This window comes from Papio anubis, chromosome 12 (genome assembly GCF_008728515.1).
Source record: "Papio anubis isolate 15944 chromosome 12, Panubis1.0, whole genome shotgun sequence".
Taxonomy (NCBI): domain Eukaryota; kingdom Metazoa; phylum Chordata; class Mammalia; order Primates; family Cercopithecidae; genus Papio; species Papio anubis.
The window spans coordinates 40,300,812-40,328,782 of NC_044987.1; the positions used below are offsets into that span (position 1 = coordinate 40,300,812).

The 27,971-nt window shown below is 38.8% G+C and overlaps 2 protein-coding genes across 3 annotated transcripts in view; one reads left to right on the forward strand and one right to left on the reverse strand.

Annotated features, from left to right (window-relative positions):
* The window catches only part of LOC116269817, a 36,474-nt gene extending 20,322 nt beyond the window's left edge, over positions 1 to 16,152 (forward strand). The window contains exons 3-4 of the mRNA XM_031653957.1: positions 181 to 241; positions 14,231 to 16,152. The gene's annotated coding sequence lies outside the window, so the exon portion shown is untranslated. The remainder of the gene's footprint in view (positions 1 to 180; positions 242 to 14,230) is intronic.
* The window catches only part of HEPHL1 (hephaestin like 1), a 78,524-nt gene continuing 52,572 nt past the window's right edge, over positions 2,020 to 27,971 (reverse strand). Inside the window, exons 10-20 of one of the 2 annotated variants that reach the window (XM_003910553.5) lie at positions 24,716 to 24,866; positions 21,240 to 21,452; positions 18,459 to 18,672; positions 16,147 to 16,286; positions 13,421 to 13,561; positions 11,751 to 11,857; positions 9,686 to 9,908; positions 8,308 to 8,447; positions 3,390 to 3,552; positions 2,853 to 2,921; positions 2,020 to 2,766 (exon numbers count right to left, since the gene is read on the reverse strand). In XM_003910553.5, coding sequence (XP_003910602.4) covers positions 2,564 to 2,766; positions 2,853 to 2,921; positions 3,390 to 3,552; positions 8,308 to 8,447; positions 9,686 to 9,908; positions 11,751 to 11,857; positions 13,421 to 13,561; positions 16,147 to 16,286; positions 18,459 to 18,672; positions 21,240 to 21,452; positions 24,716 to 24,866 — 1,764 coding nt within the window. In that variant the 3' untranslated portion in view covers positions 2,020 to 2,563. The remainder of the gene's footprint in view (positions 2,767 to 2,852; positions 2,922 to 3,389; positions 3,553 to 8,307; positions 8,448 to 9,685; positions 9,909 to 11,750; positions 11,858 to 13,420; positions 13,562 to 16,146; positions 16,287 to 18,458; positions 18,673 to 21,239; positions 21,453 to 24,715; positions 24,867 to 27,971) is intronic. The other variant, XM_031653028.1, reaches the window with a different exon arrangement.

The window sequence follows — 27,971 nt, forward strand, 5'->3', positions numbered from 1 at the left end:
GGCGTGGGGGCTGGGCACGCTGGATTGAAAGTCGTCAGAATGCGCTGAGGAATTCATGGGGTGAGGTGGTACAGGGACCAAGTGTGAATACCTCCATGTTCTGCTATCAAAGAAAGAGAGAAACTGGGTCGGAGGGGGTTATAGAGTTAAAGAAGACAGCTCATTGTTTTCTGTTTTTAGTGGCGGACATTGCTGATGATTTCATAGAAAGATGCAGGAGGAGGAAAAATGGACACCCAAGGTAAGAAGCAAGAAGCAGTGAGGCCCAAAGTCAAATGAAGAGACTGCCCTGCTAGGAGCAGGGACACTTGTATTTTAACAGGAGGGAAAGGTGTGTGTAAGTGAAGGCGTGAAGGCCAAGTTGATTTTCTCAAGAGTGAGGCTGAGAACAAGGAGTGTAGTTATGTTTGAGGAAACAATGTTTGAGAAGTCATATTATTTGTGGAGATACATTATTTTGTTTCTTTTCCTCTAACAAGTATCATTGGCATAGTCATAGCTCCTAAATATCTAAAAATTAATTCCCCTTTAACCACCTCCCCTAGTTCAGTGATAGAAAATTTTAAGTGAAAATAACCATGCAAATAGCCACGTTATAGGAAACTTTATTAAAACGAGAAATGATGCAATCAAACTACTTTGTGGTTTTGTTTTCATTAAAAAAATAAACTGAGAAGAAAAAAAACACAACAACTTGTCTTACTAAGGTGGGTAATAAATAAGGCATTTACCATAATTATTATGAAATTGCAGCCTACACATGTATGAAAACTGTAGAACATGTACTATGAAATCACATTGTCCACGGTTAGCAGACTGAAATTCAAAAGCTTTTGTGTATGGTGTTTAATATGACATTCAAGCAAACTATGAACAGAACTATTAGCATTTATATCCTTTTATGTTAAGACTATAGCTTCTATCCAATTACCCATTTCCCCTCATCAAGATGAAGATGAGACAGTATGAAAGGCCCCTCCACCAGAATATTTCTTAGCTCCTTATCATTCACTTTGACATTCAAATGACCCACTGCTAAGGCAGGCATACCAGTATCACTCATCTAGCATTGGCATTGGCATCTCAGGGCATCTCACCCAGAGCTAAAAGCAATTTCTCAGTCTTGTAATAAACAATGTTGCTTTTATCAATCTTACACCTAATGTCTAAGTATAGGACCGTGTAGATTGCTCATAATGGGTTGAGTTTTGTTGTTCAATAATTTTTTTTTGCATTCAAACCTTGGAAATTATTTATTAATTTTCAAAGCTGGTTTAATGGTTTAAGAGAATCTGCCACCAAGATTATCTTTTTCTCACCTTTCCTTTTCCTTTTTTTCTCCTTCCATAAAGGGGTATATCTTTAAAAAGCACAGAATGTAGGATCTTCAGAGGTCCCTTCTCCTATCCAGTCACCTACATTGATAAATTCCTCCTGGTGTTTCTCATACAATGAGAATGTTATTATTTCATAGAAGATGGAGACTTGTAAAGATTTCCTCTACTGCACCCATCAACTCGTACAAGTATACATATGTAACAAACCTGCACGTTATGCACATGTACCCTACAACTTAAAGTATAATAATAATAAATAAAAAAAAAAAAAAAAAGAAAAACAAAAAAAAAAAAAAAAGATTTCCTCTAACTGATTGAAAAAATCAAACTCCAAATTCGAGCCCGGACTTGCCTCCTGCAAAGCTTCCCTCCCTTATAGAGAACTTGCTCTAAACTCTCAGGGAGTCCCTGCTTCATAAAGGGAGAGCCTAACATGTTGTTTTACAACTTTCAGCCCTCCCACAGTCTGAAGTAGAAATACACTTTCTCTACTTGATTTTTGAAAGTACAAACATTGCCATAAAAACATATTGTAAAAACATGTAGATATTCAAGTATTTCTACAGGTTTGAATAAAAACAGCAGCAATTAAAAAAAAAAAAAAAAAGCTTATAACTTTGCTTTTTATAACAAGCAGTGCACAGGCTATTTATATCAAAGAGGAAAAGGCCAGGAGAGCTGGTTAAAGCCTCCAAAAAATTTATTTGGTCTAATTCTCAGCAGACACTGACTTAGACATTTCCAAGAACTCCTAAGAAAGATATTTTCCATAGAACAACAAAGGGATGCATGTTATGCAACAATGTTGAAAAAGTTAAATGTCTGAGGCACTCTAACTTTTTCTAGAAGCTGTTCATCTAGAAACTGGTGGTTAGCTAAGAAAGCACTGTTTAATCTAGGAATTATAAAAGATGGAATATAAAGATATCTTTCTGAGGGTCTCCCATTCAGTGAATCCATCCAGAGAACAGACTAAGAGTTGACATTCTCAGCCATGCCCATTCTCCTTTTTCTGTGTTTTATACCTGAGGATTATTCACAGCCCGTTTAAAAATAAATAAATAAAAGCAAATTGCTTTGGATGATGTTTCAGAGGATCAGAAGGCTGATCCAGGATACAGTGTCAACCTTCCTTGGTGAGTGATGCCTTGGTCCAGTTTCCCTGTTGGCTGCCATCTGGCCAGCTGTGGGACATCACCCTTTCCTGTTGAGGGAGACCAGATGGTTCACAGAGCATCTGTGGGGAGAGCACAGGACTGGACTTGCTGGTAATCTGTCTGCTTAATTGCAGAGCGGAGTCTAAGGGAGAGAATCACCGTGGCAATTAGAAGGAGGAGTCCAATGATGAAAAGGATGACCAAGGCTGCCTTAGCTCCCATTGGACCCAGATTCTTGCCAAAGAAATAGAGCTGCTCCTTGCCAGGTCGTTCTGTGAAAAAGATAAAGTTGTCAGGCCCCTGCCATTCTTGAGGAGTGAAATGTTGACTCATTTACATGGGGAGAGGGTATCATTACCGTTAGATGGCACCGTGGCTGGGTGAGATGCCCCTCCAGGAGATGTGGTGGAGTAAGGAATCCTGTTGTCTGCACAAAGAGAACAAGTTGATTGTTTTATTAACAACAGAAGGGGGTTCTTTTCATGACATGAGTCATTTCATTTCACCGGCGAGGACTTATTCCGTCAGCATCTGCCAATCATTTATGGATTCTTACTGTGCTACTTCATTCCCATGTACATGCTTTCCTGCCCCGTCTGTCTTTCCCACTTCTGCTCACCCACTGAGTCTATCTGGAGCATCATGGCCTCTGTGAAACTTTGGCTCATATCCTCCAACTGTTACCCATTCCCTCCTGCTGCCAGTAAGCCCTGTACTCTGCATTCTGCTACGGCACATAGCATACTTGATTATAGTTACATATTTACATATATGTCTCTCTTACTTGACTCTGAGCTTGTTGAGGGCTATATCTGGGTTTTTATCATGCCTCCTGTTTTCAGGGTCTACAGGAAGCTTGGTGCCATCATCTGGCATCATTGACAGATAACAGTACCTATGTTACGAAGGACCGTGTAGGTTGTCTCCATGCCAGCATGGATGTGGTCAGACACATGACAGTGTAGCAGCCATGTCCCTGGGTGATCTGCAAACAGTTCAATGGTTTGGAATGTCCCAGGAAAGAGATCATACACATCTTCTCGGTAAGATTTATCTATCTGCAAAAACGTTTTAAAAAACAACAGCTAGTAGCCTTCTTTGCTCAGAACAGCAAGAAGAGAAAGAAGAGCAAAAACAAATAAAACCCACAGTAAGCAAAAGGAAGGACTAAGAAAGAGCAGGAATCAAGAATAGAAGTACAATAAAGTCAAAGAAATCTAAAACTGATTCTTTGAACAGATCGATAAAATCAATAAACTCTGTAGTAGCCAGCTTCCATGATGGCCCCCAATGATCCCCACCTCCTGGTATTCATAACCTTTGTAGTTCCTACCTACATTGTATAAGGGTTGGTATGTGCAATCAATAGCATGTGGAAGAAGTGCTGGCATTCCAATTCCAAGATTAGGTTATCATTACTTCTGTCTTACATATTCTCTCGCCCTCTTCTCTTGGATAACTCACTGGAGGAAGCCAGTTTTCATGTCTTATCCACATGATCAGGAGTTGAAGCCTCTAGTCAACAACCATATCAGTAAGTTTGGAAGTAGATCCTCCAGCTCCAGTCAAACCTTTGAAAACTGCAGCTCCAGTCAACATCTTGATTGCCTCCTCATGAAAGATTCTGAATCAACCAACTAGCTAAACTGCTCCCAGATTCCTGATGCAAGAATTACTCTAAGTTTAGAGTAATTTGTTATGCAGCAATAGATAACTAATACAAATCTCTGGACAGACTAACCAAGGGAAAAGGGGAAAAGACACATTAGAAATACCAAGAATGAAAGTGAGGACATCATTAATATCTTACACACATTAAAAAGGAAATACTGGACAAACACCTCTTATCCATAAATTCTACAACTTAGATGGTATGAACAAATTCCTTAAAAGACACAAACTCCTGAAGATTACTCAAGAATAAATTGATAACCTGAATAGCACTATATTTATTAAAGAAACAATTGCTTCAAAATATTCCAACAAATTAAACTCCAGATGGCTTTATTGGCAAATTCTACCAAACATTTAAAGGATAAATAATACCAATTGTAAAAAAACTGTTCTAGAAAATAGAAGAGGAACGAACATTTCCAACTCATTTTATGAGGCCAGCATTACTGTGATACCAAAACTAAACAAATGCTTTGCAAGGGAAAAAAGCTACAATCAATACTCCTCATGAACATAGATACCATCATTCATAACAAAATACTAGCAAATCAATTCCACAAAAAAGAATAATACATCATGACCAAGGTTTATCCTGGGAATGAAAAAGTGTTTTAAAACTCCAAAATCAATAAATCTAATTCAGCAATGGATTAAAGAAAAAGCATCTGATCATCTCAATAGATGCAGAAAAACCATTTGATAGAATTTAACTTTTGTTGATGATCAAAACTCTGAGCAAATTTAGAAGGAAACTTCCTCAACCTGCTAATGGGATCCACAAAAAAGCTGCAGCTAACTTTGTATTCAAAGGTGAATGACTAAATGCTCCCCTTGTAAGATTAAGAACAAAGTGAGGATGTCCACTTTCATCACTCATATTCAAAATTGCACTACAGGCCCTAGCCAGTGCAATAAGACAAAAGAAATGAGAGACATACAGATTGAAAATAAATGAAGCCATGTCCATTCACAGACAACATGATTGTCAGCTTGGAAAATCCCCCTAAAATCTACCAGAAAACTATTGGAACTAAAGTGAGTTTAGCAAAGATGCAGGATACAAGGTCAATATGCAAAAATCAATTATATTTCTAAATATTGGCAATAAACAACTATAAATTGAAATAAAAACACTATCATTTACACTATTACCAAAGCCTTTTATATACTTAGTTATAAATAAATATAAGAAAATATATGTAAGATCTCTATACTGAAAACTACAAAATGCTGATGAAACAAATTAAAGAAGAGGTAAATGATAGATATACCATGTTCATGGATTGGAAGCCTCAATGTTGTTATGTCAGTTCTGTCCAACCCATTGTATAGATTTAGTGCAATACCAATCAAAATCCCAACAGGATTTTAAAAATCAAAATCAACAAGTTATTTCTAAAATTTATCTGGGAAGGCAAACATCTAGAATAGCTAAAACAATCACCATCTGATTTTGAGACTTACTGTAACACTAAAGTAGTCAAAACATTGTGCCATTCAAGAAAGGGCAGACTATAAACCAGTGTAATGGAAGAGACAGCCCAGACATAGACCCACATATATGTGTTCAATATGATTTTGACAAAAGTGAAGAGTCAATTCTGTGGGAAAAAAAGAAAATCTTTTCAATGAGTGGTGATGGAACATTTGGACATACATATGAAAAAAAAATGAACCCTATTTCATATCTTGAACCATGTAAGAAAATTAAAATGTATCAGAGCCCTAAATATAAAATCTAAAACTATAACACTTCTAAAAGAAAACAAAGACCTTTTTTGTGACCTTCATTCAGTAAGGCCAAAATTTTTTATACATGACACCAAAAGTATGATCTATAAAGAAAAAAAAGAAAAATTGTACTTCATTGTACTTCATCAAAAATTAAGAACTTCTATTTGAAAACTGTGAAGAGAACGAAAAGGTAAACCACAAACTGGAAGCAAATATTTGTGAGTCACATCGCTGAAAAAGGATTTGTATCCAGAATATGTAAAGCCCTCAAACTCTACAATAAGGAAACAAATAACCCAATTTTTTTAAATGGCCTTGCAATTTGGACACTTCACCAAAGATTTACAGATGACAGATGGTAAGCAAACTGAAAATGCTCAATATCATTAGCCACTGGGAAAATGCAAATGAAAAGCAATGAGATACCACTATATCCTCTCCCCAACGAGGGAATGCCTAAGGGAAAAAAAGGAAACAAAAACTAAAAATACCAACTGCATATGTGGATATGCAACATATGGAGCTCTCATATATTTCTTTGGAAATGCAAAATGATACTGTCTCTTTGGAAAACAGTTTGGCAGTTTCTTATTGAAATCAAACATACACATCACATGGCTTAGCAATCCTACTTCTAGGTATTTTCTCAAGGAAAATGAAAACATATGTTCACACAGAAACATGTGCACAAATGTTTGTAATGACTTGATTTGTAATAAACAACCTTGGAAATAACTCAAATGTTCCGCAGCAGGAGAATGGATGAACAGACTGCATTATATCCATACAATGGAATACTACTCAACAATCACAAGAAATAAACCACTGATACACATAACAAGATGGATGCAATTTGAATGCCTATGCTAAATCAAACAAGCCAGATTCAAGATGCTGCAAACTATGATTTCCACATAACCTTTCAAAAAAGGCAAATCTATAGAGACGGTGGTTGCCAGGTGTTAAGTATGGGGAAGTAGTCGACACTAGAGGTTACAATGGGGAAATTTGCCAGAGAAATAAAAGTATTCTGTATTTTGATTGCTGTTGGTTGCACTACTGTATGTGCTTATCAAAAGAGAACTACACACTAAATTGGGTGAATTGTATTCAATGTAAATTATATCTCATTTTTAAAGTATATATGTAAACTTTTATCATTTTATATATGTTATTGAATTTTATAAATTTTTAATATAATTTTTTAAATGTAACTTTAAAAAAGCCAAATTCTGAAATGCAGCATAGCCATTTAATATGTGAAACTCTAATGATAGCAGGCTAATACTTGGTGTCCTAAACAATGTTGAAATATACAGAGGAGAAAGGATATTAAATGTTTTATTAAAGTTACCATTTATTCCTGTCTAACTAGGAAAGACCAATTCCAGTTTTCTCCACACATTGGATGTGATTGTTCTTGTCTATTCCACCTCCTTGTAGACAGCACTGAGAACTTCAGATGACAGACTATTTGGACCTTATCCATGGAGATTCTGATTCAGCAGGTCTGGGGCAAGGCCTGGCAATAGGGTTTTTACATGGTTCCCCAGATGGTTCTGCTATACAGGGAGCGCCACCCAAATGGTATAGCTTGATGCTAGAGGGTAGAAGGTCACACATCGTCCAGCCCAGCTCACTAGGGCAAAAGTCAAGATAAAGTTTGAGAGCTCAGGCCAGAGCTCAAAACAGCTCCTTTACTAGATAGAGCTATTCTGTTAGCTAATCACACAGAAAAAGAAAAGGGTAGGGAGAAGGAAAGGGAAAGAAAAAAAGAAGGGTGAGGAAAAGAGACAAATGCTGTCAGTGTCAGTACTTTCATATACAATATTAACAGTATATTCCAGGGTGGTCAGAGTTATCCCCAGATCACTAATGAAAAAACTCTCACCTGAGGCTTGGAGATATTTTTATAAGCACAATAATATACATACACATATTAAGAAATATCCAGGCCAGGCGGGGTGGCTCACACCTGTAATCCCAGCACTTTGGGAGGCCAAGGCGGGCAGATCACGAGGTCAGGAGATCGAGACCATCCTGGGCTAACACAGTGAAACCCCGTCTCTACTAAAAAAATACCAAAAAAATTAGCTGGCGTGGTGGCAGGCACCTGTAGGCCCAGCTACTCGGGAGGCTGAGGCAGGAGAATGGCATGAACCCAGGAGGCGGTGCAGTGAGCGGAGATCGCGCCACTGCATTCCAGCCTGGGCGACAGAGCGAGACTCCGTCTCAAAAAAAAAAAAGGAAATATACACCAGGGAAAGGGTACAATCACATTATTCTGTTCCATTTTCACCTCCTCTCACAAGCATTATTGCCAAGTAACTCTTATTTTCCACTGGAAATACATTGAATTTGTTAGTTCAAAAAAGTCTTTCCCAAAGCACTTTCCTTATACTTACTTTGAAGAGAAAGCTCTCAGCATGATAATGGATGGTATGTATGTCCACTTCACTTCCTAACCCTAACAAATACCAGTTTGTCATTGTATCTTCGTTCATTATGAGGCCATGGAGATTCCCAAAAATCTTTCCATTAATAGCTTTAAAAGGGTGATAAGAAAATAACCTTTGGTTAATTAAAATATAAGCTGATTTTTAAAATGTTTCCAGAAGATCTTTAGGTCACTGGTGTTTTCATCTGTCTAGTAAACATGTAACAATCTCACTCACCCCTAGCAGTGTCCCACCATTCTAGACCCAAAATTCAGATTACTGAGAAATCCTTCTACAAAGAGAGCGAGAACAAAGAAATAGCAGTTTTAAAGCCATATCTTGGTGGCAGTGTTTTGTTTTTTCAGCATAATCTCTTTATGAAGGAAATTACAGGCTCATTGGAGAGGTAGCCAGATTTATACCACTCTACAGAGAATAAACTGAGGCATAAACAAGTTTATATAAATCAAAATTGAGTGACTTAGAAGCTATTTTCTTAATACTTCACTTGTTGAGAATCGTTTAAGCCTGGTTGAATCTCCGAAAATAAAAGAGAACTCCACACAGGCTGAGCTCGTGACCAAACAATGACCAAAGCAAACTGAGTTTACATGATGGTGACTTCCACTCCTCCGCTGTCTACTGACTTTTGATTCTGTGCATTGTGGCACAACCAAATGACCTGCATTCATTTAAAATGGAGACCATACTAAAAAATCTTTAGGAGAAGAAAGCAAAACTGGTAGGGGAAAAAGTAGCTGAATGGGAATCAGGCTACTATATTCTAATCTATATTAATACTAGCTTTGTGACCTTGGGCAAGGCCTATCTTTTTGTGCACTTTGGTCAAAAATAGCTGTTGGTGAGAAACTGGATGTGTCAATTCAAACACATTATTCCCACCAACAAACTACCTTACATAATACAGAATTAAGTAACACAGATACATTAAAACAGAAATTTGATGATAGTGTTTCATATCCCAGAGACAAACCTGGCCCTTAAATTTAATCAAATGGAAGTTATGGTATATTCTTATAAAAATATGACAATAAGCCATTATTTGTTTTTAAAGGATTACTTCACAGTCTTAGAGCTTAGAGATTCCAGCATTCAAAAATACATGTCCCTACAAGTTGGTTCAAAGCCTCAATGACTTCATTGCCAGCCAATCAGTGGCTAGGCTGGTTCAGTCTGAACGAAAGCATTAGAGGACTTTCTTCAGTCCAGGTGCCCCTGGGAAGGGGGAAAGGCTCAGAGAAGGATGCTGGGAGCCTCCTACATTTACAGAAATCCTATAAGCTTATCTCAACATAGGCTTCTTCTCTTTAAACTTTGGATATACCATGCATTCTGTTGCTTTCCTCAAAATCATCAGTGCGCTTAAAATCTCGTGGATCTTTGTTGAGATACTTCTTAATATTGTCATCCAGATACCAGGATTCATTCTCATTAAATACCAAAAACAAGAGAGCAAATTCATAATCAATGTCACTTCTTCTTCCCTTTTCATTCAATACTCCTTTTCGGCATGTAATCAGAGGACCCATCAAACCACTATACGTATCCTGGAAGAAAAATAAACCGAGTTAAAAGAGCCATTAAGTAATTTAATAATATTTCATTCCACCTGCCACCATTCTAGTATAGGGTCATAATACCTCACCCTGGACTAGAAATTGATTCCTCTCTCGGCTGTGATTCACCCCACCTCCAGACCATCCTGTTGAACACCATCACAGTAATCTTTATACTCTCGTATCTAGAAGTCTTCAGTGATTTTCCATGGCCTGCAGAATTAAATATAAATCCTTGCAGGTCCGTGAGCCCTCCATGTGCTCCCCTAATGAACTTGTCTGGCTTAGGCTACCTCTTGATTTACTACTGGACCCCTTATGATAGCCAAATGGGACTCTCAACATGTCCCAAACACTCCCTCTACTTCCCTATTTTCAGCTGTGCTCATAATGCTCTTTCTTCCTAGACTCTCCTTCCAAAACCTTCTATAGTACTTTAGTTAGTCTGCCACTCCTACAGAATTCACCAGATTCAGAGCTCTATTACAGTTACAAATGTGGACATGTATTATTTCCCCCACAAAGTTGTAAGTTTCTTCAAGACAGGAGTATCAGCCGGGCGCGGTGGTTCAAGCCTGTAATCCCAGCACTTTGGGAGGCCGAGACGGGCGGATCACGAGGTCAGGAGATCCAGACCACCTTGGCTAACACGGTGAAACCCCATCTCTACTAAAAAATACAAAAAACTAGCCAGGCGAGGTGGCGGACGCTTGTAGTACCAGCTACTCGGGAGGCTGAGGCAGGAGAATGACGTGAACCCGGGAGGCGGAGCTTGCAGTGAGCTGAGATCCGACCACTGCACTCCAGCCTGGGCTACAGAGCGAGACTCTGTCTCAAAAAAAAAAAAAAAAAAAAAAAAAGAGAGAGGAGTATCTGCATCTCTCATAGTATTGGGTGGGGTCATTTGCACATCACAAGTGCTCAATAAATATTTGTTGTGATGCATAAAATAATAAATAAATATGGATTTTCCGATAATTCTCATATGTAAGTTTATTTATTCAAGTGCCTTGTATATCTGTCTCTGAACTCTAGAACCGTCCAGTACAACTCAAGGACATTAACACAAGCCATCTAATACCTAAGAGGGAGGTTAAGATAATCCCTCCTTTTTTTTCTTTAATAGGCAAAGCTTACATTTTACATCAGGTAACGGCTTTAGATTGGACTTTGGTTTATGGCATGTAATTAAAGACTGTGGTTGTTTTACACATACATATCTGGCTCAAATTCAATATTGAATCTTTGCCTTTTATTTCAAAGTTAGATCATTAATCATTCAAATAGTTTTGTAGTTTCAGTTACTATGTTTAAAGTGAACTTTCTTTTCCTAAGCCCTAGTAGCCCTGGTAATGCATTTAAAATGAACAGATTTCACACATCCAAAACCATACATAAATTGTATTCTAAGTTATATTTATTTTATTGTTATGTATTTACATATCCTCTTTTGCTTCAAACCTTTTATCTTTTGAAGTTCTAAATTTGGTAACTGAAACATCGGGATTTTGTTTTTATCCCCCATACTTTAAGTCAAGGGTCAGCAAACTTTTTGTTTGTTTGTTTGGAAAAAAAAATCACCAGATAGTAAATATTTTTGACTTTGTGGGCCATACAGTCTGTTGCAGCTACTCAAGTCAACCACTGACAATGTAAACGTAAATCCAGCATGGCTAGATTTGGTAAATGGGCCATAGTGTGAGACCCTTTGCTCTTAATCATTACACGCTTTCACATATACCAACCCAAGCTGTGATGAACTTTCATCCAGATTATTTTAGTCAACTTTCATCCAGATTATTTTAAACCTTTTGGTTGCTCTCTCCACCTTACCTTCACAAAGTTTACTGTTGAATAGTAAACCCATGGAATACAATTGGGATCGGAAGGCCCTGGACCGGATCTTTTAGGGATATTCCATCTATAAGTTTTTACTTCTCCTGTAATAAATGAAATGGAAAAAATTTATTAGAATTACCTGTGTTTCAGATGATTTATCTGAAGAAATACAAGCAGGTCTTTATATATTTCATTAATGTTTATTGCTGGAGAGAATTACTCATTCATTACAAATGTTCTTATTAAACTCCCATCTTGATTTCTACTATTTCAAAATGAAATGGCAGATTTGTCATGTCAGGCTCCAGCTTTCCCTCTAGTTTCCCTTTTTTATTGTCAACTGGTGTGTATTCAGGAAATAAGAACATTTTATACCTTACTGTTTTTCCTCCTTAAATGTTGTATCTTCTTCCCAAGAACCATCTTTGAGCACATCTTAGTCATCAAGGACCTCTGCCTTGACCTCTTATGGGAGTCACCAGGGATATTTGTAAGCTCTTGCTGCTCAGGTCTCACCCCAGACCAGTGAAATTGGAGAGTCTGGGGTCTAGGACTCTGGTGCTAGTGTTTTTTTAAAGCTTCTCAAGTGGGCAGATGAGATTTGGTGAGAACCAGAATCAGAGAGACGTAGTTCCAAATCTCAACCCTATGACTTCCTTTTTCCTACATTTGACAAGCTACTTAACTTCACTAACCTTTAGTATCCTCATCTGTAAAGTGGGTTGGTCATCATAGTTTTCTAATTGTTGTGAGGATTAAATGAAATAATGTAATTAAATACACAGGATAATGCTTCATTTTGAAGGCAGTTAATGTGTTAATTTTTATGTTTACTACAGTAGTCCCCCTTTATCCAGGAGGAATACATTCCAAGACCTCCAGGGGTTGCTTGAAACCACAGAGAGTGCCATACCTATATATACTATGTGTTTTCCTATACATGCATACCTATAATTAATTTATAAATTAGGCACAGTAAGAGATTGACAATAATAAAATATGACAATTATAACAGTACGCTATAATAAAAGCTATGTGAATGTAGTCTCTCTCTCACTCTCAAAATATCTTTTTATAGTCTCTAATTGAAGTTATCTCAAAATTTCTTAATATTTTCAGACCAAGTTTGATTCAGGTAACTGAAACCAAGGAAAGCAAAACCGTGATAAGGGGGAGCTACTATAAGAACAACTATGGAGACAGTAAAAAGATCAGTGGTTGTCAGGGGTTAAGGAAGAGGAAAAAACAAACACCAGAGAACAGAGAATGTTTAGGGCAGTGAAACTATTCTTTAAAGGACTACAGTGGTAGATACATGTTGTTGTGCGTTTGTCAAAACCCTTAGAGTGTATACACCAAGACTGAACCCGAATGTAAATTATGGGCTTTAGGGGATGTGTCAATGTAGGTTCATCAGTTACAACAAATGTACCACTCTGGTGGGGGATGTTGATAATGGGGTTCCTAATGGAGGTTCCTAATGGAGCCCTAGAAATTCCTAAACATTTGGTCATTGGATGAATGATGATCTCATACCAGAGTGACTAGATGATGGCTGAAACACATTGACATTAAGATGAGCTCTTTAAGACCCCTCTGAGGTCAGAAGAGAGTTGACTCCAGTGTTCTTCTTCAAGATGGAGCAGACCTCTGACGCAACTTACCTGGTTTTGTCATGGGCACTTGGAATTGCTTTCCACTATCCATCTCCTCCACACCCTGGGCTGAGATGGAGTAGGGCCTACTGGCTTTGTTCTTAAATATGATCAGGATGGTGTCGCCCACCTCAGCATGAATCATTGGGCCTAAAGGCAGAACACAGGACTGTGTGCATTATTATTGCTCTTTCAACATTAATGTAATTTAAATATAGGCAGTAGTGAGCCAAATAAAATAGTTTGGCTTTAGTTGTTTTTCTGAGAAAGGCATATGTAAATCAACTTTGTTTTAGAGAGCAACATTGTGTGGTATTAAATATCATGTAGTCTTTAGCAATGGGTTTAAATTCTGCCTCCTTCATTTATTAGAGGGGCCTTGGGTAAGTGATGTAATCTGTCTGAGTTTCAGTTTCCTCATCTGTAACATCGGTTTAGTAATAACTTTCGTGTGGAATTATAGTAAGAATTGAATAAGATAATGTATGTAAAAGTATTTACTTCAGTGCACTGATATACCGTAAGTACTCAGTAAATGCTTAACTTTTTACTACTGAGAAATCATCTCCAGGAAAAGCCATATCCACATGATATGGTGACTTTCAGTTGTAATCCCCCTGTGTATAACCTTTGATAAGTCTTAAATTATTCATTATCTGGTAAATGGATGACAATAATAATGAAGATCCAATGAAATGTGTATAAAAGGAATTTGAAAGATTAGAGTGAAATAAAATCATTTATGTATTAATTTATGATTAATACAGTGACTTCATGAATGCACGTCTAACTCTGTTTCTCAATATTTGTTTACCCAAGGAGACAAGCACTCTTCAGCTCCTCTGGTGTGTGCATTTCTGTTGGAAGCAACCAGGCTGTGTGCCCATGGAGATGAGCCTACACCTGGCTGAGAGGGCCTGTAGCAGCATGACTTGTGCACTGCTTCATGGTGAGTAGACTCCCATTTCAGAAGTGCCTGATTCCTATGGCTCTCTCTTGGGTATTCGGTGCATTCTACATTCACAGGGAGATACACTCACAGTTGGTGGTCTGGCCACACATATCAATTCCTTGCTGATTCAAGCCATGGTTTTAATTGCTTTTCTGAGAAAGGTATATGTAAATCTAAAATTTGTTGGACTGTTATTATTTTCAATTTTCTCTCAATTTCTTAAAACATAAATACATTAAATTAAAGTAAATAAATAAAATTTTCTTAAAATATTTAACATGAATCAGGAAGTTCTAAAAAGCACTCATTTTTTTCCCCTTAATGGCAAAATTAGAAAAGAAAACCCGAAGGCAAGTGGACTGGGCTGAAAAAAAGAAGAAAATGCTTTGCATGCTCTTAAACAGTATATTTGGTTATAGTTAGAAACAAGTGCCTATGTATGCATATGTTAAAATCATTATTTGTGTACTCATTACCACCTGAATTGCACATGCCTTGCTATACTGGTTGGTAAGAGCAAATGACTACTGATGAGTAAGAGCAAATGACTACTGATGAGTAAGAGCGAACGGGTACTGATTCAGAGCGTGAGAGGTCACTATCAGGGAATAGTAATGAACTGAAGTGTGCCTGCCATGCGCCCAGTTTGAGGAACCCAAGCCTTTCCCTGAGCCGCAGAAAATGAGTAAATAGGCCTCACATTCCTCTGGCTGAAGTGCTGATGGGCTTGCCTCTCATAAAGTCAACTCATTTGTGTCATTTTGCTGAGAAGAACCAAACCAAAGAGCCTTAGAGGCACACCTCAAACCCCTCAGCAGGACCAGCACCTCAGCGTCTTTAAAGCTCTGTCAACATCACAGCTCAAATGACTGAATGTTTCGATCAGGGCTGACTCACTCATTTGATGAGACAAACAAGCTTATCTGTGAACGTTAGTAGACTGTGGAAGTGTGGGGTCTACTATACCTCCACATGTATTACATGGATGGAGCATTTAATTTAATAATTTATCAAGTTAGGAGTTGTGGGGCCTTATTCTAATGTTGGAAAGCCCTGTGTAAGACCATACTGTTTATATAAGTTACCTTGTGTATTAAAAAGTGGGCAGGATTTCCAAAAGTCCCTTAGATTTGCCCTCTGCTTTAAGGTCTTATCCCCAAGATGGGGTCAGAGGTGACTTCCCATGAAGAAAAGTGGAGAAGGAAAGCAGGAAGAGCTTATCTCATTGCCAGGTCCGGCAGCTCAGGTTCTGAGAAGGCCATGAATAAGGGCCTCCTAAACTGAGAGGGACCTCTCAGGAAGGAGAAAGCCAGACCTTTCTCCCTTGGCTCCATCTCACATAGGAGCTCTTCTTTTGTCATAAATATGTTCATGGTATGTTGCAATAGCACTGTGCATGGATAACCCAGGACCTTAAGAAGTTATGGAAACATTCTGCCTGCTGTTCTGACACATCAAACTATTTCAAATTAAAACTTCCTAGCTCAGTATAGGGGTTGGAAAGAAGCTTTAGGGTATCATACACTAGTTAGACTGCCCCAATGTCATGGATTCCTATTTGTGTGTTATCTGGTAGTCTTATTATGACTATTTTTTGTATGAGTTGAGCACTCAGCACACTCCCCGATGATGGTAGAGCAGGAAAATATTGCACTTGGAGGAATGTAGTCAAGCTACTCTGTTTCTTCTATCCTTTCTCAGCCACAAGTCTAACAGAACACATGAGTGTGTGTGCATGCACATGCTTCGGGCTGACAGTGCACGCCTGAAATCTGTGCCATACCTAGGAGTTCTAAGTGCTCCTCTCGTGGTGGTCGGGCTTTGATCTCCACAAATTCTCCATCCGTGTATTCCCTGTAAACCACCTTCTTGTACTGAGAGCCAATCCAATTTTCAGTGCGGTTCATAAATATATCTCCATGTCTGAAAATCAGAAGCATCAGAAATTAAAGTTGTCAGAAAGCAGAAAAGCTTTGAGCGCTTCTAAGTGATTCAGGGGTACTCTGGAGAAGTGCTCCCCAAACCTGGCTGTGATCAAATGCTCCCTGGGGAGCTGGCCTTTTGCACCAGACTTTCTGGGAGTGAGGCCAGGAATCTGCACTTTAAAGCTCCTTGAGTTCTGATATGGGCAGCCCAGCACCAGTTCATGGCCCACCCTTGGAAATCACTATTGTAATCTTCTGCTAAGCACTGAGTAGGGCCAACCTGAGAGACTCCTAAGGATCCTTTGAGGTTGCACCTCTCTTCTGGGACCATCTAACCTTACACACATGCATCTGCTTGTGTGTGTCATCACACACACACACACATATATCCACCCTCTACCACCCTGAGTTTCTCCAGATTTCATTTGCATCTTTCTGTACATGGTAATGCTTTTCCACTTTGAGAGATCTCAAGAAGGACTGTAGTCATGTGTTGTGCATACACCCATATACAAATATAGATAGATACAGTTGATACTTGTTATTCGCCCTAGTTATATTCTAGAAAGTCATTGTGATAACTGGACTAATAAAGACTGAACCATTGTTCCTAGGGGAAATATAGGGTTAGGTTCCTGCAAACCTCTAGTCATAATATTTTCATCAACTGATCAACATATGACCTTGTTTTACATCTGTTTCTTTTTGAAGACACATTATTTAATATATATTGCTGAGCTCAACAGCATTAACACTGTTGAGCTCATTAACACTGAGCTCAACAGCCAACAGCGCTATAACTCATGCAGGAACAAAGTACCTCTCACATGTATAAGGCACATCAGAGGCTTCTTGCACTCAGGACACAGCTTCATCACTCTGCTTAGGGGGGCATTCTAAACAGTGAAAGCACCAACATAAAGCACACAAGTGCAAAAAACATGGCACTAAATAGTCTGAAAACAAGGACGTTTGTTTACAGTATAAGAGCCAAAACAAGAAGGCAGAGAGATCCTTGTTTGACCTCAGCTGAAAATGTGTACATCAGGCAATATAAAATTTTGCCACTCTACATGTCACAGGAATTGATTTTGGGGTTAAAAATAAATTTTAGCAAGTAGGCAAATTTGCAAAAGCAGAATCTACAAATAATGAAGATAGACTGTATGTGTACTGTACATGTATAGTACATTTCATCTATTGCCAAGGCAGATCATCACAAAAGATAGATTTTCAAAATCTATTAATTTTATCTCTAAAATACAGTGAGACCCACCCCTTCCATCTCCTTCCACTGAGGGAGCTTGCATTCTCCTCTCAGCCACATGTATCACTTACCTATCTTGGGTGGAATTATTCCTAACCATTCTGCCTGCCACCTGTACTCCTCCTTGCCCTCTATTCTCCACACTGCAGTCAAAGGGATCCTAAGCTATACATTTAATCACGTTGATTTTAAGCATTTTTATGATTTCCCACTGCCAAACTCCTCAATTTGACTCTCAAGCCTCACTATCTGCCTTTGCCACCTCCTGAGCCTCATTTCCCATCACTGGCCCCCTACGCTCTGTGCTCTGGTCATTCTAAACATTCACTCTCTTGAACATGATGTGCTCTCCCTCACCTCCAGGCCTTTACACAGGTTGTTCCCTCTGCCACGAACATGCTTCCTTCCTCATCAAGTGAACTACTCTTCATGTCCCAACTCAAAGACTACTTCCTCCCAGAAGCACCCCCTGACTACTGACCTTCTCCCTACCTTTCCTCAAGACAGGGCTGTGTACTTCTGCCATATCTCCTGCTGCACTCTACCCTTCCCCTCTCATAGTGACTGCCTTACTCCATATACTTGTTCTAAAGTCTTACCGTGGACCAGGAATTCTGTGTAGGAAAGGACCTTGTCTATCCTCCACACTCTTTTACCAGCACATTGCACAATGCCTAGCATATAGTAGGTATTTAATAAATGCATGTATACTTCCACCCTAGACGGTATGATTTCCAAGGGAAGAGAACTTTTCTTCTACTTTCATTTTTCAGGAGTCCCAGTTACATGTGGTAGTGACCAGCGCAGACACAACCTGGGAATTTGTAGGGAGCCACACTTGCTAAAGTCCTACGGAGCATGCGCGATCCCACTGAAGAGCCCTGGCGGCGGCGCCTGTGGTACCTTTCCCCTCTTGCGTCCAAGTGCTGCTTTTCGAACTCCCAGTTTTTGTTAGGGGCATAATCCCATTCTACCTCTTCAGCGGCGATGTAAAAAGTTCTTATCATCCCGTGTGGCTGCTCAGAAGGGTCCCTGTTGTCACAGCTGTTGACCTCATAGATCTGACCCATGCCTCTCGGGAGGTGGTGCATGGTGGCACAAAACACCTTAAAAATACCTGCAAGAGAAATGGCTCGGCATTGAGTGTGGTGCTCGGTATTTTTGTTGGTGATGGTCTGTTTTTAGCAAACCTGCATATTTTATTCCAAAATAACCAGTTAGGTGGATTTTTAAAATACCAGTCACCTAGTAGTTTAAAATCAGACCCCAAGGGGAATAAATTACTTTGAATATATTTACTTCTGTGGGGAGAAAGATCCTGTCCAAAATTCATTTGTAATCAAAAAAGAAACTTACAATATTGCTACCAAGAAATGACTTCTCTGGGTCTCCCCTGTAATAGACACCTATTAGAAGACAGTCTCTCCTGGAAAACCACCAATGACTATCTTAACCCAGCCCAGTTTAAAAACAACTAATTACCGGTAAGATGATTATACTAGACAAGGTTCAGATTAAGCCACATTTCTGATGAGTATTTTGCCCTAAAGGATTTCATAAATTCTAAAGTGCAATAAATATGTAAGGTATTATTATCATTAAAGCCAAGTGTATTACTTCATTAAGCCCTTGAGCAAAGAAGTTTCTCATTTCCAGTGGTAGGTCTATATAATGCTAAATGAAAAGGAAACAGAAAACAGAAAATCAATCAACTGAATTTTTCTATATAACACCAACGATCATGTCTGCCAACAATTATGTAATTTTTAGATTGAATTTTCTAGATGCATTGGCATCAGATAGATATCTCTTAACTGAACTCACCATAAAATCACATAAGACAAATAAAATTATTGAAGATATTAACTCTCAATGAAAATATCGGATCAATAACTCTTCCTTCCCTTTCTCTAGTAGCCTCTGTTTTTAGAGGTGAGGGAGGAGTGTGTCTTTCTTTAACCTTCTACAATGTACAGAGGTATCTTCTATCTGGCTATACATGTAAGTCTGTTGTCTAACCATCGCCAAGTTACTCCTTTTAGATAAGCGAAAACTCAATGGGTTGATTAAGTGGGTACCCACACACACCCAGGCACTGATGAGGACACAGGAGGAAGGGTCTTTATACAAAACCACAGAAAAGACATCTTTGAAGACAGACTTGGAAAGACTGTCTGCATTTGTTTTTTTCCAGGCAGCCTATTGTTTATGTGTTGATCATGGCACTTCAATAGTTGAGGAATTGTCTCCTCTAACAACAAAGAAGATCTTAGACAAGGTAGCATGAAGAAGAAAAGAAAATTAATAATAATGATAATAAAAATAGAAGAACATGGAAATGTTTGAGTTGCAGCCTATAGTCTACTCTACCCAGTTTTGAGCACCCTCTTTCTTGACTTATAGGTAAGGGACAGGAATTTGGTGAAATGGCTAAGCTTTTAAGCAGTCATAGATTTATGCTTATCACCAAACATAAACTGGAAAACGTTGTGAAGCTCTTTAGAAACCTATAGGACATATGGAGTAATAATCAAAGCACTAGAATAAGTAGCTCCATCTCTAAAATTATTCTGGGTGGCTCTAACTTTGAGTGCCTATTTCTATGGATTAAAATAATTTGGCTATTTCACAATCCCCTCCTCTCTTTGGTTTTGAAGAGTGTATTAAAAAAAAAGTTGTGTCCAAGGCATCCCTTGATTTGAGTAATTCATAACTGATCAACTATACTAATGTACAGAGATTGGACACTAGGAAAAATTCACATAGAAAGGACTATGGAGCTCCTAGTCTCAGGCAGTCCTTAGGCAAAGATTTTGAAGCCCAAGCCTTAAGTTCTTAACTGATGACATGGAGACATCTAAACTGCAGTTCCAGTGGAAAGCAAAGAAGTAGAACATCCATTAGTAAACAGCAAGTACTCATCTTAGGTAGCATATTGGTTTCTTGCTAAGACTGATGAAAAAATGGGATTAGAAAAACATGTTCAATGTCTGTAGGGCTTGTTCTCCTCACTTTTCATGCAGTGATTAGCATATGCTACCATGTGTTGCTCTAGATCTTTTATGAAAATGCCCCAATTATCTTATCAACTTGGAATCTCTAAGAGAAGAAGTTCCAGGTACTGGCATTATACAGGGGTCTCCATAAATTCCAGATCCAATGCAGATTGCCCTGTGGGGAAACCAAGGGTGCCCAACGGAATGAAAACAGAGAAGCCCCCCAATCAAAAGGCAGTTATCAGTACCTATGGAAGAGAGACCAGGCTGCAATTATGCCTACATCTATAATCTGGAAGCATCCACTGGGATGTCCATAACTGGTAGATGCTTCAGAGAAGCAACTGAAATTATGTTCATGCTCAATGAGAGCAAAACATGTCCACTTTATCAGGGCTGAATTTTTATGGACTGTGAATCAAAAACATTCTCCTAGGATTTATGCACCAAAGACTTTAGAGGGCTTCTACTTCTGTTTTGTGGATGCTATTTTAGATATTTCCCCTCTGTCCCTTGTACTATGTGTTTGGACTAATAATTCAGGATTCTCTGATTCTAATCGAGACTATATCTATTTCTTCACCACTTGAAGTGCACAAAGTCTGTCAATTTCTTCTGCGGGAGGACTGTAAGTGGATGAGCCTGAAGGTAGAAATCTGGTCACCTGAGATGGACCCAGCAAGTTTACCTGCATGGTCTGGCTGCATGAATGCTGTTGTGGCCATGTGGGGAAACAGGGCCAGGGAGTCTCGGTGAGTCCCTCGTAGGTGGATGGTGTTCCCTTGAAAAACAATTCCATGCATGTCGGTGTCAGTGCCCAATCCAATCAGATGCCAGGAAACTCTATCCTTTTTACACATGTTTAGGCCTGGCTGGTTGCCGTACATATAGCCATTAACAGCTAAATGGAAGAAGAAAGATAGTGAAAAATTATCAGTGTGTATCGGGCAGGGGAGCTTCAAATATGTCAACTGTTTACAAAAGATCCTTGTTTTCAGAGAATAAACAGTACCAGGGAAAAGCCACATGGTGAATCCATTTAAAATGGAGACCAAAATTAACAATGAATAATGAAAATATACGGAAATTATTAAAATGTTGTCTTTAACAACACATATGCAAGAACACTAGTTCAAAGAATGACTAAGGGATAAATCAGATTGTTTACGAAATAATTTCCCCATACTCTTCTCTAAGGCTCTTGATATGAAAACCTTTTTCTTTTGAGGTTATTTTCCTATGATCTCCCTTGTTAAATGTCTCTTCCTCAGTCATTAATTCATTGAATTCTACAAGACCCTCATTTGCCAGTGGGCTTTGCATTTGATTCTAGAAGTTATCAGACATGCTTTTACTGATTACATGGATTCAGCATTATTTGAAAGATTTTTTAATCAATTGACAGTATATGTGCATGTGTGTTCAGTGGAGAGGGCTTTTTTTAGGGGGTACTTATCCATTGATAGTGGCTATCTGAAGTAGTGCCTTGAGAAGAATTTAGAAACCACATTCTCACGCTATAGGGATGAATGCCATGATATAACAGCAATGTCTGACTGGTGAATGAACATAATTGCGTCTCATGCTTGATGTCTCTTGGAGAAATAAATATTTCTACCCGCCTCCTACTCTCTACTAAGCCTATAGTAGGACAGAACTATTATCATGCACATGAATGACCTTCTGTTATAATCCCATTATCAAATAAAATTAGTTTTTATTAGGTTGGTGCAAAAGTGATTGCAGTTTTTGCCATTGAAAGTAATTGCAAAAACCGCAATTACTTTTGTACTATCCTAATATTTCTGTGCCTGCAGAACCAGTGGTGCTTGGTAATTGTACTCAGATCTGGGATTATTAGTAGAAATTCCAAGAAGTTCTGGCACTTCTGAGAAGAACACCACATTTTCTGAAAAAAAAAAAAAATACTTTGATAATGTCTTTGCAAATAAATGATCTAAACAAATGATCTAAATCTTGTCCATCAAATGTTAATGAGATCTGAGTATAAATCAAGGTGCTAATAAATTCAGTCCTTGACTGGTTGGTAGAGAATCTTCTCTTGCCTTGGAATGCTTGTTTAAAGCCTCTTTTTCTACAACATTCACTCATCCATTCTTTCTTTCAACAAACATGTTTTGAATACAGGCTATATAATAAACACAACACAAAGTATTGTGTACCATGTCAGGCCCTTTCTTTTTGGCTTTGTTGCTCTCTTCCTTCCACTCCCTGCAAGCAGGACTGAAGCTAGAACTTAATTTATAATCAATGTGACATTTGAATTAAGATGCATTATTTTCCTTGAACTTTGTTTTAACAATGATATATCCTGTATTTATTTATTTATTTTATTTATTTTTTGAAAGAGAGAGAGAGTCTTACCCTGTTGCCCAAGCTGGAGTGCAGTGGAGCCATTATACTTACTTCAGCCTCAACCTCCCAGGCTCAAGAGATCCTCCTACCTCCTACCTCAGCCTCCTGAGTAGCAGCTGGGACTACAGGTGCACACCACCATACCTGGTTAATTTTGTATTTTCTGTAGAGATGGGGTCTCGCTATGTTGCCCAGGCTGGTCTTGAACTCCTGGATGCAAGTGATCCTCCCACCTTGACCTCCCAACGTGCTGGGATTACAGGCATGAGCCACTGTGCCTGGACTACATACTGTATTTCTAAATATGAAAGTAGTTTCACATTGCCAAAATAGGGTGGGGCTGGATTTGACGTAGTTCATTCAGTTGTTTACTATTTTTTTAGATGAAGACCTCTCTTATGATAAATTTCTTTTCCAATTTAGCCTCTCCACCAAGAAACTGCTATATTTCCTTATTTCTACCTTAATTTCCCCTTTTTATTGTCTACTAAGAAGTTTGGAAACAATATTCCTGTTCAGTTACAGCAAAACCTTTTGTAGAAGATGACACTGAAAATGCACTACTCCGTGCTTTCCATTGGCACAAGAGGGAACTCTGTTGGAAATGAGCATCTGGGACCCTAGGGTCTGTGACCTGGTTGCCGTGGGGCACTTGTAACCTTGGACTATTTTTTACTTCCATGCAAGGAAAGGAGGTTAAGGGCTATTTTGTTATTCTTCCATAATGCTTTAAAAGGCAATAAATGGATTTTATGCTGAGTCCTAAAACAAGCAGGTTAGGACCTGTTGTCTTAGGTTACTTGCTTCAGGCACTTTTATTGACTGCACATTCTTGCAAGGTATTGAGTTGGGACTCTCATTACTCTGCTACCTTAGGTAATATGCCTAAGAGTAATGAGCATCCTGTGTTACTCACGAGCAATTAGCAGGTGGTTTGCTATTGTAACACTTGATAAAAAGAGACAGAGGGAGAATTAAGTAATTCCTCTCAAATGAAGATCTGGGATAGGAACAGATAGTATTTCACAAATTAACACTCACCAGTCACTCATACTACTTAATTTAGTCATTCATACTACTTAATTATAGACACTTTGCTATGTAATGATTATCTCCTATTATCACTTTGGTTTTCCAACTTGATGTTATTGTGAACCCAAGGGAGAGTAGTTTGTCAGTAATTTTCTACATTTATGATGTACTGTGAACTTGGCTAGTTTAAATTTCATTTTATTTATTTATTTATTTATTTATTTATTTATTTATTTTTGAGACAGAGTCTCACTCTGTCACCCAGACTGGGTGCAGTGGCACGATCTTGGCTCACTACAACCTCTGCCTCCGGGTTCAAGCGATTCTCCTTCCTCAGTCTCTTGAGTAGCTGGGACTACAGGTGCGTGCCACCACGCCCTGCTAATTTTTGTATTTTTAGTACAGATGAGGTTTCACCATATTGGCCAGGCTAAGTCCCCGGACCTCATGATCTGCCCACCTTGGCCTCCCAAAGTGCTGGGATTACAGGCGTTAGCCACCCGCAGGGCCGCTAGTTTAAATTTTGTGTTCCTTCATCTAAGGCTGATAAAGTGTTCTAGAAGTATTAAATTTCACATCTCTGAGAGATAGGGAGGTTTCACTATACCATCTGAAGCTGAAGGCATGAAATAACTTACTCGTGACCAAGAACAATACCCAAGAAACCAAAATTAAGATAATTAAAACACACCAATCATTTTCACTTCGAATGCAAGTCAGCCTTTCATTTACAGGAGGGAAAGTCATTTGTCATACCATGCATTCGGTTGGATTTCACAAATTCTTTATCTTCTTTGTCAATGCTGAAGGGATGCCAGATAAACTTCTGAATGTTTTCATCAAAATATCTGCTCAGATTCTCATCAAAGACTGTGAACAGTAGGTAAAACTCCTTGTCTATTCCTTTCTACAGAGAAGAAAGAAATGAATACATAAAAAGTGCAGCTTGGAGGAATTCACAGAATTGCTTTCCTTTCAAAGTTCACACAAAGTATTAATAAGTTAGGGTAGATCAACATCAGCTATAGAGTTCCCAGGTCATTTTAAAATCAGGATACTGAATGTTGCTCTGATGAATTTATTCCCCATCCAGAAAATGTGTCTTTCTGGTTACATCCATCCTCCAAGGAAATTGGCCCCTGCTCAGAAGACTTTCTACTCTTTTGGCCTTTGTTGCCAGGCTGGTCCTCACTGACTTTTTCTCCTTACCCTGACCTCCAAGCCCTGGCCCAGCCTCTCTCTCTGACTGCATCTCCCTGTACTCACCTCCTAGCTTGCTCCAGGCACCCTGGCCTTTTGCCCTTCCATGAACACACCAACCTCATTCCTGCCTCAGGGTCTTTCCATGTGTTGTGGATCATGAATTGAGGAACTCCCTTCCTCAATTCACCTTTCTGCATGTCACTTTCTCAGAGTGGTCTTCCCTAACCACCCTTCTAAACTAATCACCATCTTTTGCCCAGAAACTCACTCACTTTACCCTATTTTATTCTTCATAGCACTTATCTTCACCTGAAACTGTATTTTATTTACGAAGTCTTTTTTTTTAACTTTTTCCTACTGCAATGTGAGTTTCCTGAGGGTAGGAACACCTCAGATTCCTCTCTGTACCTGCATCACCAAGAAAAATGCCTGGAAAAGCAGGCACTCAGTATACATTTCTGAGTGAAATAATGAATTCATGTAACTGATGAGACTTAGCTAAATTATGTTAACTTGAGTGGGCAGTGAGGGGACAGTGGATATGACTTCCCACTGTGTGTATTCCTAAACAGTCTATTTGAGCCTATCTGACCACACAGCATCACAGATTGCTGCAGTATGCTTTCCTTTAGAGCTCACCAAGAGAGATGACTAGGTTTTCTTTTCTTTTTAATTTAATTTAAAATTTTGGGATACAGGTGCAGTCCGTGCAGATTTGTTACATAGGTAACCATGTGCCATGGTGGTTTGCTGCACCTGTCAACCTATCGCCTAGGTATTAAGCACAGCATACATTAGCTATTTATCTTGATGCTCTCCCTCCCTCCAACCCTACCCCCACAAGCCCCAGTGTGTGTTGTTCCCCGCCCTAGGTCCATGTGTTCTCATTGTTCAGCTCCCACTTATAAGTGAGAACATGCATTGTTTGGTTTTCTGTTCCTGCATAAGTTTGCCAAGGATAATGGCTTCAGGCGCTATCCATGTCCCTGCAAGGGACAAGATCTCATTTCTTTTTATGGCTGCATAGTATTCCATGGTGTACCTGTACCACAATTTTTTATCCAGTCTATCAAAAGACATGGGCTTTTCAGTTGATTCCATGTCATTGCTATTGTGAATAGTGCTGCAATGAACATGTGCGTGCATGTATCTTTGTAACAGAATGATTTATATTCCTTTGGGTATATCTCCAGTAATGGGACTGCTGGGTCAAATGGTGTTTCTGGTTGTAGGTCTTTGAGGAATCACCACACTGTCTTACACAATGGTTGAACTAATTTACATTTCCACCAACAGTGTAAAAGTGTTCCTGTTTCTCCACAGCCTTGCCAGCATCTGCCATTTCTTGACTTTTTAATAATTGCCATTCTGAATGGCATGAGATGGTATCTCATCGTGGTTTTGATTTACATTTCTCTAATGATTAGTTACATTGAGCTTCTTTTCATAGTTTTATTGGCCACATAGATGTCTTCTTTTGAGAAGTATCTGGTCATGTCTTTTGCCCACTTTTTAATGGTTTTTTTTTTTTCCTTTAAATTTGTTTAAGTTCCTTGTAGATTCTGGATGTTAGACCTTCATCAGATGGATAGATTGCAAAAATGTTCTCCCATTCTATAGGTTATCTGTTCACTCTGATGATCGTTTCTTTTGCTGTGCAGAAGCTCTTTAGTTTAATTAGAACCCATTTGTCATGCTTTGCTTTTGTTGCAATTGCTTTTGACCTTTTCATCATGAAATCTTTGCCTATGCCTATGTCCTGAATGGTATTGCCTAGATTTTCTTCTAGGGTTTTTATAGTATTGGGTTTTACATTTAAGTCTTTAATCCATCTTGAGTTAATTTTTGTATGAGGTGTAAGGAAGGGGTCCAGTTTCAATTTTCTGCATATGGCTACTCAGTTCTCCCAGCACCACTTATTCAATAGGGAATCCTTTCCCCATTTTTTTGTTTTTGTCAGGTTTGTCAAAGATCAGATGGTTGTCGATGTGCTGTATTATTTCTGAGTTCTCTATTTTGTCCAATTGCTCTATGTGTCTGACTTTGTATCAGTACAATGCTGTTTTGGTTACTGTAACCTTGTTGTATAGTTTGAAATCGGGTACTGTGATGCTTCCAGCTTTGTTCCTTTTGCTTAGGATTGCCTTGGTTATATGGGCTCTTTTTTGGTTCCATATGAATTTTAAAGTTGTTGTTTCTAGTTCTGTGAAGAATGGAGGTGACCATCCTTTCCATCCCTCAATGCCTTCTTATCTCTAACACGCTCCCCACCCAAGCCACCTTCATCCTGCTGCATGCTCTGGAGGGACCCTCAACAATGTCATCTGACCACATCTCTCTCCTTATGTTGGACAATGCAGTCTCACCTCATGGTATTCTGGTTCCTGCCTACCTGTTCAGCCTCATCTCTTGACTCTTTCCTCCTGGCACTTTGAAGGAAGGCCAAGCTCCTTGTTGCCCTCTGCACTTGCTGTGTTCTGCATCCCTCTGCCCTTCATGCACGTATTCCCTCAGCTTTGATAGTCTGCCACTCTTTTCTCTTGCAAACCACTAAGCAACCTCATGGTTCTGCTTAGCTGCCCACTTCTGTGATGCTTTCCTAACTCCTCATCAACGATGTGAGTACTCCTTGCTCCTACTATCCCTTATATATAGTTATTTCCTTAATTACATGATGCTTTAGAAGGCAGTGGTATAAGAGCATAAGCTACAGAAGAAAACAATTAAGACTTGAAAGTTTTCGGAATAAAATGTTAAAAATTTGAAGAACATAAAAGATCAAAATGTATTTTAAAAGGTCATGGGCTAT